The 16,648-nt window shown below is 63.4% G+C and overlaps 1 protein-coding gene across 1 annotated transcript in view; it reads right to left on the bottom strand.

Annotated features, from left to right (window-relative positions):
• LOC139273198 (voltage-gated inwardly rectifying potassium channel KCNH2-like) overlaps positions 1 to 16,648 on the bottom strand; it is a 210,144-nt gene that overhangs the window by 89,411 nt on the left and 104,085 nt on the right. Inside the window, exons 6-7 of the mRNA XM_070889823.1 lie at positions 13,838 to 14,237; positions 3,008 to 3,207 (exon numbers count right to left, since the gene is read on the bottom strand). Of these exons, the coding sequence (XP_070745924.1) occupies positions 3,008 to 3,207; positions 13,838 to 14,237 (600 nt within the window). The remainder of the gene's footprint in view (positions 1 to 3,007; positions 3,208 to 13,837; positions 14,238 to 16,648) is intronic.

Raw genomic sequence — 16,648 nt, 5'->3', positions numbered from 1 at the left:
CGAGGTCACGGGGTCGGTGAGGTCGCGGGGTGGGCGAGGTCGCGGGGTCGGTGAGGTCGCGGGGTCGGTGAGGTCGCGGGGTGGGCGAATTAGGCGAGGTCGCGGGGTCGGCGAGGTCGCGGGGTCGGTGAGGTCGCGGGGTGGGCGAGGTAGCGGGGTCGGTGAGGTCGCGGGGTCGGCGAATTAGGCGAGGTCGCGGGGTCGGCGAGGTCGCGGGGTCGGCGAGGTCGGTGAGGTCGCGGGGTGGGCGAGGTCGCGGGGTCGGCGAGGTCACGGGGTCGGTGAGGTCGCGGGGTGGGCGAGGTCGCGGGGTCGGTGAGGTCGCGGGGTCGGTGAGGTCGCGGGGTGGGCGAGGTCGCGGGGTCGGCGAGGTCGCGGGGTCGGTGAGGTCGCGGGGTGGGCGAGGTCGCGGGGTCGGTGAGGTCGCGGGGTGGGCGAGGTAGCGGGGTCGGTGAGGTCGCGGGGTCGGCGAATTAGGCGAGGTCGCGGGGTCGGCGAGGTCGCGGGGTCGGCGAGGTCGGTGAGGTCGCGGGGTGGGCGAGGTCGCGGGGTCGGCGAGGTCACGGGGTCGGTGAGGTCGCGGGGTGGGCGAGGTCGCGGGGTCGGTGAGGTCGCGGGGTCGGTGAGGTCGCGGGGTGGGCGAGGTCGCGGGGTCGGTGAGGTCGCGGGGTCGGTGAGGTCGCGGGGTCGGTGAGGTCGCGGGGTGGGCGAGGTCGCGGGGTGGGCGAGGTCGCGGGGTGGGCGAGGTCGTGGGGTGGGCGAGGTCGCGGGGAGGGCGAGGTCGCGGGGTGGGTGAGGTCGCGGGGTGGGTGAGGTCGCGGGGTGGGCGAGGTCGCGGGGTCGGCGAGGTCGCGGGGTCGGCGAGGTCGCGGGGTCGGCGATGTCGGCGAGGTCGCGGGGTCGGCGAGGTCGCGGGGTGGGCGAGGTCGCCGGGGGGGTGAGGTCGCGGGGTGGGCGAGGTCGTGGGGTCAGCGAGGTCGCGGGGTGGGCGAGGTCGCGGGTTCAGCGAGGTCATGGGGTCAGCGAGGTCGCGGGGTGAGCGAGGTCGCGGGTTCTGCGAGGTCACGGGGTCGGCGAGGTCGGCGAGGTCGCGGGGTCGGCGAGGTCGCGGGGTCGGCGAGGTCGGCGAGGTCGCGGGGTGGGCGAGGTCGCGGGGTCGGCGAGGTCGCGGGGTGGGCGAGGTCGCGGGGTCGGCGAGGTCGCGGGCTGGGCGAGGTCGCGGGGTGGGCGAGGTCGTGGGGTCGGCGAGGTCGCGGGGTGGGCGAGGTCGCGGGTTCTGCGAGGTCGCGGGGTGGGCGATGTCGCGGGGTCGGCGAGGTCGCGGGGTCGGTGAGGTCGCGGGGTGGGCGAGGTCGCGGGGTCGGTGAGGTCGCGGGGTGGGCGAGGTAGCGGGGTCGGTGAGGTCGCGGGGTCGGCGAATTAGGCGAGGTCGCGGGGTCGGCGAGGTCGCGGGGTCGGCGAGGTCGGTGAGGTCGCGGGGTGGGCGAGGTCGCGGGGTCGGTGAGGTCGCGGGGTGGGCGAGGTCGCGGGGTCGGTGAGGTCGCGGGGTCGGTGAGGTCGCGGGGTGGGCGAGGTCGCGGGGTCGGTGAGGTCGCGGGGTCGGTGAGGTCGCGGGGTCGGTGAGGTCGCGGGGTGGGCGAGGTCGCGGGGTGGGCGAGGTCGCGGGGTGGGCGAGGTCGCGGGGTGGGCGAGGTCGCGGGGAGGGCGAGGTCGCGGGGTGGGTGAGGTCGCGGGGTGGGTGAGGTCGCGGGGTGGGCGAGGTCGCGGGGTCGGCGAGGTCGCGGGGTCGGCGAGGTCGCGGGGTCGGCGATGTCGGCGAGGTCGCGGGGTCGGCGAGGTCGCGGGGTGGGCGAGGTCGCCGGGGGGGTGAGGTCGCGGGGTGGGCGAGGTCGTGGGGTCAGCGAGGTCGCGGGGTGGGCGAGGTCGCGGGGTCAGCGAGGTCATGGGGTCAGCGAGGTCGCGGGGTGAGCGAGGTCGCGGGTTCTGCGAGGTCACGGGGTCGGCGAGGTCGGCGAGGTCGCGGGGTCGGCGAGGTCGGCGAGGTCGCGGGGTGGGCGAGGTCGCGGGGTCGGCGAGGTCGCGGGGTGGGCGAGGTCGCGGGCTGGGCGAGGTCGCGGGGTGGGCGAGGTCGTGGGGTCAGCGAGGTCGCGGGGTGGGCGAGGTCGCGGGTTCTGCGAGGTCGCGGGGTGGGCGAGGTCGCGGGGTGGGCGAGGTCGCGGGGTGGGCGAGGTCGCGGGTTCGGCGAGGTCGCGGGGTCAGCGAGGTCGCGGGGTCGGCGAGGTTGCGGGGTCAGCGAGGTCGCGGGGTGGGCGAGGTCGCGGGGTCGGTGAGGTCGCGGGGTGGGCGAGGTCGCGGGGAGGGCGAGGTCGCGGGGTGGGCGAGGTCGCGGGGTGGGCGAAGTCGCGGGGTCGGCGAGGTCGCGGGGTGGGTGAGGTCGCGGGGTCGGCGAATTAGGCGAGGTCGCGGGGTCGGCGAGGTCGCGGGGTCGGCGAGGTCGGCGAGGTCGCGGGGTCGGCGAATTAGGCGAGGTCGCGGGGTCGGCGAGGTCGCGGGGTCGGTGAGGTCGCGGGGTGGGCGAGGTCGCGGGGTCGGTGAGGTCGCGGGGTCGTTGAGGTCGCGGGGTGGGCGAGGTCGCGGGGTCGGTGAGGTCGCGGGGTCGGTGAGGTCGCGGGGTCGGTGAGGTCGCGGGGTGGGCGAGGTCGTGGGGTGGGCGAGGTCGCGGGTTCTGCGAGGTCGCGGGGTGGGCGAGGTCGCGGGGTGGGCGAGGTCGCGGGGTGGGCGAGGTCGTGGGGTGGGCGAGGTCGTGGGGTCAGCGAGGTCGCGGGGTGGGCGAAGTCACGGGGTGGGCGAGGTCGCGGGGTGGGCGAGGTCGCGGGGTCAGCGAGGTCGCGGGGTCAGCGAGGTCGCGGGGTCAGCGAGGTTGCGGGGTCAGCGAGGTCGCGGGGTCAGCGAGGTCGCGGGGTCGGCGAGGTCGCGGGGTCGTGACCCTGCCGTGTCTCTGACTCACTGCGTTCATGTCGATCCCGTTGGTGTAGGACCAGGCGTGCTGGAAATATTCCTCCAGTCGCTGCCGCAGCGGGTTTGGAATCTGATGGAAGCGGATGAATTCACGGACTCGCAGCATTTGGGTGTGGTATCGGGCCGTGCCAGAGTATAACCGCTGGATTATAGCCGAAACATTCCCAAAAATACTGGCATACATCAGCGCTGCAAAAACAGAGAACAGTTACACCACACACCGACACACCGACACCCGACACACACCACACACCGACACACACCGACACCCGACACACACCACACACCGACACACACCGACACCCGACACACACCACACACCGACACACCGACACCCGACACACCGACACACCGACACCCGACACCCGACACACACCGACACACCGACACACCCATACTGACACACCGACACCCCACACACCGACACACCACACACCGACACACCGACACACCGACACACCGACACACCACACACCGACACCGACACACACCGACACACCGACACCCGACACACACCACACACCGACACACACCGACACACCGACAAACACCGACACCCGACACACCGACACACCGACACCCGACACCCGACACACACCGACACACCGACACACCGACACCCCACACACCGACACACCACACACCGACACACCGACACACCGACACACCGACACACCACACACCGACACCGACACACACCGACACACCGACACACCGACACACACCGACACACACCGACACACCCACTGACACACCGACACACACCGACACACACCGACACACACCGACACACACCGACACACCGACACACACGCACCGACACACACCGACAAACCGACACACACCGACAAACCGACACACACCGACAAACCGACACACACCGACAAACCGACACACACCGACAAACCGACACACACCGACAAACCGACACACACCGACAAACCGACACACACCGACAAACCGACACACACGCACCGACACACACCGACACACACCGACACACACCGACACACACCGACAAACCGACACACACCGACAAACCGACACACACCGACAAACCGACACACACCGACACACACCGACACACCGACACACACCGACACACCGACACACACCGACACACACCGACACACCGACACACACCGACACACACCGACACACACCGACACACACCGACACACCGACACACCCACACCGACACACCGACACACACCGACACACCGACACACACCGACACACCGACACACACCGACACACACCGACACACCCACACCGACACACCGACACACACCGACACACCGACACACACCGACACACCGACACACACCGACACACCGACACACCCACACACACCGACACACACCGACACACACTGACACACCGACACACACTGACACACCGACACACACCGACACACACCGACACACCGACACACACCGACACACCGACACACACCGACACACCGACACACACCGACACACACTGACACACCGACACACACTGACACACCGACACACACCGACACACACCGACACACACCGACACACCGACACACCCACACCGACACACCGACACACACCGACACACCGACACACACCGACACACCGACACACACCGACACACACCGACACACCCACACCGACACACCGACACACACTGACACACCGACACACACCGACACACACCGACACACACCGACACACCGACACACACCGACACACACCGACACACCGACACACCCACACCGACACACCGACACACACCGACACACCGACACACACCGACACACACTGACACACCGACACACACCGACACACACCGACACACACCGACACACCGACACACCCACACCGACACACCGACACACACCGACACACCGACACACCGACACACACTGACACACCGACACACACCGACACACCGACACACACCGACACACCGACACACACCGACACACACTGACACACACTGACACACCGACACACACTGACACACCGACACACACTGACACACCGACACACACCGACACACACCGACACACACCGACACACACCGACACACACCGACACACACCGACACACACCGACACACACCGACACACACCGACACACACCGACACACACCGACACACACCGACACACACCGACACACACCGACACACCGACACACACCGACACACCGACACACACCGACACACACCGACACACACCGACACACACCGACACACCGACACACACCGACACACACTGACACACACTGACACACCGACACACACCGACACACCCACACCGACACACCCACACCGACACACCGACACACCGACACACCACACACCGACACACCACACACCGACACACCGACACACCGACACACCACACACCGACACACCACACACCGACACACCGACACACACACACCGACACACCGACACCCCACACACCGACACACCGACACACCAACACACCGACACCCCACACACCGACACACCAACACCGACACACACCGACACACCACACACCGACACACCGACACACCGACACACACCGACACACCACACACCGACACACACACACCGACACACCGACACACACCGACACACCGACACACACCGACACACACCGACACACACACACCGACACACCGACACACACCGACACACCGACACACACACACCGACACACACCCACACACCGACACACACCGACACACCCTGACACACACTGACACACACACCGACACACCGACACACACACACCGACACACCGACACACACCGACACACCCACACACCGACACACACCGACACACCGACACACCGACACCACACACACTGACACACCGACACCACACACACTGACACACCGACACACACCGACACACACCCACACACACCCACACACCGACACACACCCACACACCGACACACACCGACACACCGACACACCGACACCACACACACTGACACACCGACACCACACACACTGACACACCGACACACACCGACACACACCGACACACACCGACACACACCGACACACCGACACACACACACACCGACACACTGACACACCGACACACCGACACACACCGACACACCGACACACACCGACACACCGACACACCGACACACACCGACACACCACACACCGACACACCACACACCGACTCACCGACACACACACACCGACACACCGACACACCGACACCCCACACACTGACACACACCGACACACCGACACACACCGACACACCGACACACCGACACACACCGACACACCACACACCGACACACCGACACACACCGACACACCACACACCGACACACCACACACCGACACACACACACCGACACACCGACACACCGACACCCCACACACCGACACACACCGACACACCACACACCGACACACCGACACACCACACACCGACACACTGACACACACCGACACACCGACACACACCGACACACCGACACACACTGACACACACACACCGACACACACCGACACACACCGACACACACCGACACACACCGACACACACCGACACACCGACACCCCACACACCGACACCCCACACACCGACACACCACACACCGACACACCGACACACACCGACACACCACACACCGACACACCGACACACACACACCGACACACCGACACACCGACACACTGACACACCACACACCGACACACCGACACACACCGACACACCACACACCGACACACCGACACACACACACCGACACACCGACACACCGACACACTGACACACCACACACCGACACCCCACACACCGACACACACACACCGACACACACCGACACACCGACACACTGACACACCACACACCGACACACACACACCGACACACACACACCGACACACACCGACACACACACACCGACACCGACACACACACACCGACACACACACACCGACACACCGACACACACACACCGACACACCGACACACACCGACACACCGACACACCGACACACTGACACACCACACACCGACACCCCACACACCGACACACCACACACCGACACACCGACACACTGACACACCACACACCGACACACCGACACACACCGACACACCACACACCGACACACCGACACACACACACCGACACACCGACACACCGACACACTGACACACCACACACCGACACACCGACACACACCGACACACCACACACCGACACACTGACACACCACACACCACACACCGACACACACACACCGACACACCACACACCGACACACCGACACACACACACCGACACACCACACACCGACACACCGACACACTGACACACCACACACCGACACACCGACACACACCGACACACCACACACCGACACACTGACACACCACACACCGACACACCACACACCACACACCGACACACACACACCGACACACCACACACCGACACACCGACACACACACACCGACACACCGACACACCGACACACTGACACACCACACACCGACACCCCACACACCGACACACACACACCGACACACACCGACACACCGACACACTGACACACCACACACCGACACACACACACCGACACACACACACCGACACACACCGACACACACACACCGACACCGACACACACACACCGACACACACACACCGACACACCGACACACCACACACCGACACACCGACACACCGACACACCGACACACTGACACACCACACACCGACACACACACACCGACACACCGACACACCACACACCGACACACACACACCGACACACCACACACCGACACACCGACACACCACACACCGACACACCGACACACCGACACACCGACACACCGACACACCACACACCGACACACACACACCGACACACCGACACACCACACACCGACACCCCACACACCGACACACCGACACCCCACACACCGACACACCGACACACCACACACCGACACACCGACACACACACACCGACACACCGACACACCGACACACCACACACCGACACACCACACACCGACACACCACACACCGACACACCGACACACCACACACCGACACACTGACACACCACACACCGACACACCGACACACCACACACCGACACACACACACCGACACACCACACACCGACACACCGTCACACCACACACCGACACACTGACACACCACACACCGACACACCGACACCCCACACACCGACACACCACACACCGACACACCACACACCGACACACCGACACACACCGACACACCGACACCCCACACACCCGACACACCGACACACACCGACACACACCGACACACCGACACACACCGACACACCGACACACACCGACACACACCGACACACACCGACACCCCACACACCGACACACCGACACCCCACACACCGACACCCCACACACCGACACACACCGACACACCGACACCCCACACACCGACACACCGACACACACCGACACACACCGACACACACCGACACACACCGACACAGCGACACACACCGACACAGCGACACACACCGACACACACCGACACAGCGACACACACCGACACACACCGACACACCGACACCCCACACACCGACACACACCGACACACACCGACACACACACCGACACACACCGACACACCGGCACACACCGACACACACCGACACACACACCGACACACACCGACACACACCGACACACACCGACACACACACCGACACACACCGACACACCGGCACACACCGACACACACCGACACACACACCGACACACACCGACACACCGGCACACACCGACACACCGACACACACACACCGACACACACCGACACACACACACCGACACACACACACCGACACACCGACACACACACACCGACACACCGACACACACCGACACACCGACACACCCACACACCGACACACCGACACACACCGACACACACCGACACACACCGACACACCGACACACACCGACACACACCGACACACCCCGACACACCCCGACACACCGACACACACCGACACACACCGACACACACCGACACACCGACACACACTGACACACCGACACACACCGACACACCGACACACACCGACACACCGACACACCGACACACACCGACACACACCGACACACACCGACACACACCGACACACCGACACACACCAACACACCGACACACCGACACACACCGACACACCGACACACACCGACACACACCGACACACCGACACACACCGACACACACCGACACACACCGACACACCGACACACACCGACACACCGACACACACCGACACAGCGACACACACCGACACACACACCGACACACACCGACACACCGACACACACCGACACAGCGACACACACCGACACACACCGACACACACCGACACACACCGACACACCGACACACCGACACACCCCGACACACCGACACACCGACACACTGACACACCACACACCGACACCCCACACACCCACACACCGACACACCGACACCCCACACACCGACACACCGACACACACCGACACACCGACACACCGACACACTGACACACCACACACCGACACCCCACACACCCACACACCGACACACCGACACCCCACACACCGACACACCGACACACACACACCGACACACACCGACACCCCACACACCGACACACCGACACACCACACACCGACACACCGACACACACCGACACACACCGACACACCGACACACACACACCGACACACACACACCGACACACACCGACACCCCACACACCACACACCGACACACCACACACCGACACACCGACACACCACACACCGACACACACACACCGACACACCGACACACCACACACCGACACACCACACACCACACACCGACACACCACACACCGACACACCGACACACCGACACACCACACACCGACACACCACACACCGACACACCGACACACCACACACCAACACACCGACACACCACACACCGACACACCACACACCGACACACCGACACACCACACACCGACACACCGACACACCACACACCGACACACACACACCGACACACCACACACCGACACACCGACACACCACACACCGACACACTGACACACCACACACCGACACACCGACACACACCGACACACACCGACACACCGACACACACCGACACCCCACACACCGACACACCGACACCCCACACACCGACACACCGACACACCGACACACACCGACACACACCGACACACACCGACACAGCGACACACACCGACACAGCGACACACACCGACACACACCGACACAGCGACACACACCGACACACACCGACACACCGACACACACCGACACACCGACACACCGACACACACCGACACACACACCGACACACACCGACACACCGACACACACCGACACACACACCGACACACCGACACACACCGACACACACACACCGACACACCGACACACACCGACACACACCGACACACCACACACCGACACACCCACACACCGACACACACCGACACACACCGACACACCGACACACACACACCGACACACCGACACACACCGACACACCGACACACACACACCGACACACCGACACACACCGACACACCCACACACCGACACACCCACACACCGACACACACCGACACACACCGACACACACCGACACACACCGACACACACCGACACACACCGACACACACACCGACACACCCCGACACACCCCGACACACCGACACACACCGACACACACCGACACACACCGACACACACCGACACACCGACACACAACGACACACCGACACACACCGACACACCGACACACACCGACACACACCGACACACACCGACACACCGACACACACCGACACACCGACACACACCGACACACCGACACACACCGACACACCGACACACACCGACACACACCGACACACACCGACACACACCGACACACACACCGACACACCCCGACACACCCCGACACACCGACACACACCGACACACACCGACACACACCGACACACACCGACACACACCGACACACACCGACACACCGACACACAACGACACACCGACACACACCGACACACCGACACACACCGACACACACCGACACACACCGACACACCGACACACACCGACACACCGACACACACCGACACACCCCGACACACCCCGACACACCGACACACACACCGACACACCCCGACACACCCCGACACACCGACACACACCGACACACACCGACACACACCGACACACACCGACACACACCGACACACACCGACACACCGACACACAACGACACACCGACACACACCGACACACCGACACACACCGACACACACCGACACACACCGACACACCGACACACACCGACACACCGACACACACCGACACACACCGACACACACCGACACACACCGACACACACCGACACACCGACACACACCGACACACCGACACACACCGACACACCGACACACACCGACACACCTCACACACCGACACACACCGACACACGCCCCACACACCGACACAGACACACACCGACACACACCGACACACACCCCACACACCCCACACACTCCACACACTCCACACACCGACACACCCCACACACTCCACACACCCCACACACTCCACACACCGACACACACCCCACACACCCCACACACCGACACACACCGACACACCCCACACACCCCACACACCGACACACACCCCACACACCGACACACACCCCACACACCGACACACACCGACACACCCCACACACCCCACACACCCCACACACCGACACACACCCCACACACCGACACACACCCCACACACCGACACACACCCCACACACCGACACACACCCCACACACCGACACACACCCCACACACCGACACACACCCCACACACCGACACACCCCACACACCCCACACACCCCACACACCGACACACACCCCACACACCGACACACACCGACACACCCCACACACCCCACACACCCCACACACCGACACACACCCCACACACCGACACACCCCACACACCCCACACACCCCACACACCGACACACACCCCACACACCGACACACACCCCACACACCGACACACACCCCACACACCCCACACACCGACACACACCCCACACACCGACACACACCCCACACACCGACACACACTCCACACACCCCACACACCGACACACCCCACACACCCCACACACCGACACACACCCCACACACCGACACACACCCCACACACCGACACACACCCCACACACCGACACACCCCACACACCCCACACACCCCACACACCGACACACACCCCACACACCGACACACACCCCACACACCGACACACACCCCACACACCGACACACACCCCACACACCCCACACACCCCACACACCCCACACACCGACACACACCCCACACACCGACACACCCCACACACCGACACACACCCCACACACCGACACACCCCACACACCGACACACCGACACACCCCACACACCCCACACACCCCACACACCCCACACACCCCACACACTCCACACACCGACACACCCCACACACCCCACACACCCCACACACCCCACACACCCCACACACCCCACACCCCCCACACACCCCACACACCCCACACACTCCACACACCGACACACCCCACACACCTACACACCCCACACACCCCACACACTCCACACACCCCACACACTCCACACACCTACACACACCCCACAGACACACACCACACACATACTGACACACACACACAGATACACACACTGACACGCTGACACACACCCCACACACTGACACACACCCCACACACACACTGACACACACCCCATACACTGACACACACACAGACACACACATTGACACGCACCCCACAGAACACACAGACACACACTGACACACACACACTGACACGCTGACACACACCCCACACACTGACACACACACACACACACAGACACACACACTGACACACACCCCACACACTGACACACACACACACAGACACACACACTGACACACTGACACACACCGACACACACCCCACACACTGACACACACACTGACACACTGACACACACCCCACACACTGACAGACACACACACCCCGCACACTGACAGACACACACACACACTGACACACACCCCACACACTGACACACACCCCACACACTGACAGACACACACACACACTGACAGACACACACAGAGACACACATACAAACTGACACACACGCTGAGACACACACCCCACTAACTGACACACACACTGACACAAACACACTGGCACACACCCCACCACACACACACAGAGACACACACACCACCCACACACACTGAGACACACACTGAGACACACACTGACACACAACAATGGATGCAAGTACTTGTAGATTGTAGATTGATCCTGCCCTCGAGCAGTGTAGGAAAGATATTGAGGTTTCATGAATGCAGTTCTCGAACCCACATTGAGAATGGGTGCACATGGTGTGAGGAACCAGGTGTTGTGGTATAAAGGCGGGCTGTTCGCTGACAGGTTAGTGCCGCGTGCTGAGGGACAATATGTTCCCCATGATACTGAACCTCGACGGGGCAGGCCTGACCCCAATGTGCTCAGTATTTTGCTGATAACTAACTGTGATACAGGAAGTGAGAGATGCTGGACAGGAAGTGATGGAGTCGTGCCTTTAGCACATTAATGATATTATTTCCTACTTGTAAATGATTGTGATGCTGTAAGCCCAGAAGGGGCGGATTGTCTGAGGGGTACTTACAGCCGATAAGCATCACACAGATGGAGAAGATCTTCTCGGAGTTGGTGTTGGGCGACACGTTGCCAAAGCCCACACTGGTTAAGCTGCTGAAGGTGAAGTACAGAGCAGTGACGTACTTGTCCTTGATGCTGGGGCCGGAGGCCGCGACACTGTCATTGTACGGCTTGCCAATCTGCTCCCCCAGCGAGTCCAGCCAGCCGATCCTTGGCCGCAGCCACATTCTCTCCACACTGCCAATGGCGTACCAGATACAGGCCAGCCAATGGGCGATCAGAGCAAAGATGCACATCAGCAGGAACAGCACCGCTGCCCCATACTCAGAATAACGGTCCAGTTTACGGGCCACACGCACCAATCGCAGCAGGCGCGCTGTCTTCAACAGGCCAATCAGTGTGGTCGTCTGTAATAACCAGAGCGGCAGAGTCAGACAGGCCACAGACAACAGAGATCACCGTGGGGAAACCAGTAATCACACCCCTCACACCCCCTCACACACCCCCTCACACACCCCCTCACACACCCCCTCACACACCCCCTCACACACCCACACACACACCCCCTCACACACCCCCTCACACACCCCCTCACACACCCCCTCACACACACCCTCACACACCCCCTCACACACCACATACACCCCCTCACACCCCCTCACACACACCCCCTCACACACCCCCTCACACCCCCACACACACCCTCACACACCCCCTCACACACCCCCTCACACCCCCTCACACACCCCCTCACACACACCCTCACACACCCCCTCACACACCCCCTCACACACCCCCCCTCACACACACATACACCCCTCACACCCCCTCACACACCCCCTCACACACCCCCTCACACACCCTCACACACCCTCACACACACCCTCACACCCCCACACACACCCCCTCACACACCCCCTCACACCCCACAACCCCCTCACACACACCCACACACACCCACACACCCCCTCACACACCCCCTCACACATCCCCCTCACACACTCCCTCACACCCCCTCACACACACCCCCTCACACACACATACACCCCTCACACACCCATACACACCCCCTCACACACACCCCCTCACACACACATACACCCCTCACACACCCTCACACACCCCCTCACACACACATACACCCCTCACACACACATACACCCCTCACACACCCCCTCACACCCCCTCACACACCCCCCTCACACACCCCCTCACACACCCCCTCACACACACCCACACACACCCACACACCCCCTCACACACCCCCTCACACACACCCACACACACACCCTCACACCCCCTCACACACCCCCTCACACCCCCTCACACACACCCTCACACCCCCTCACACACCCCCTCACACCCCCCACACACCCCCTCACACCCCCTCACACACCCCCTCACACACCCCTCACACACCCCCTCACACACCCCCTCACACACACCCACACACCCCCTCACACACCCCCTCACACCCCCTCACACACCCCCTCACACACACCCCACACACACCCACACACCCCCTCACACACCCCCTCACACCCCCTCACACACCCCTCACACCCCCCACACACACCCTCACACACCCCCTCACACCCCCTCACACACCCCCTCACACACCCTCACACACCCCCTCACACCCCCTCACACACACCCTCACACACACCCTCACACACCCCCTCACACACCCCCTCACACCCCCTCACACACCCCCTCACACACACCCACACACCCCCTCACACACCCCCTCACACACCCCTCACACCCCCTCACACACACATACACCCCTCACACACCCATACACACCCTCACACCCCCTCACACCCCTCACACCCCCTCACACACCCCCTCACACCCCCTCACACACCCCCTCACACACCCTCACACCCCCTCCACACACCCACACCCCTCACACACCCCCTCACACCCCATACACAAACACACACCCCCTCACACACCCCCTCACACCCCCTCACACCCCCTCACACCCCCATACACAAACACACACCCCCTCACACCCCCTCACACACCCCCTCACACACCCCCTCACACACTACCTCAACACACCCCCTCACACACCCCCTCACACACTCCCTCACACCCCCACACACACACCCTCACACACCCCCTCACACCCCCCTCACACACACATACACCCCTCACACCCCCTCACACACACCCTCACACCCCCTCACACACCCCCTCACACACACCCTCACACCCCCTCACACACACCCCCTCACACCCCCTCACACACACATACACCCCCTCACACACCACACACCCCTCACACACCCCCTCACACCCCCATACACAAACACACACCTCCTCACACACCCCCTCACACACCCTCACACCCCCTCACACACCCCCTCACACCCCCACACACACCCACACACCCCCTCACACACCCCCTCACACACCCCCTCACACACTCCCTCACACCCCCTCACACACACACCCTCACACCCCCTCACACACACATACACCCCTCACTCACACCCCCCTCACACACACATACACACCCTCACACACCCCCTCACACCCCCTCACACACCCCCTCACACACACATACACCCCTCACACCCCCTCACACACCCTCACACACCCCCTCACACACACATACACCCCTCACACCCCCTCACACACCCACACACCCCCTCACACACCCCCTCACACCCCCATACACAAACACATACCCCCTCACACACCCCCTCACACCCCCTCACACACCCCCTCACACACACCCACACACACCCACACACCCCCTCACACACCCCCTCACACATCCCCTCACACACTCCCTCACACCCCCTCA

This window comes from Pristiophorus japonicus, chromosome 1, assembly GCF_044704955.1.
Source record: "Pristiophorus japonicus isolate sPriJap1 chromosome 1, sPriJap1.hap1, whole genome shotgun sequence".
Classification (NCBI taxonomy): Eukaryota; Metazoa; Chordata; class Chondrichthyes; family Pristiophoridae; genus Pristiophorus; species Pristiophorus japonicus.
This window is presented reverse-complemented; position numbering and strand designations above follow the sequence as displayed.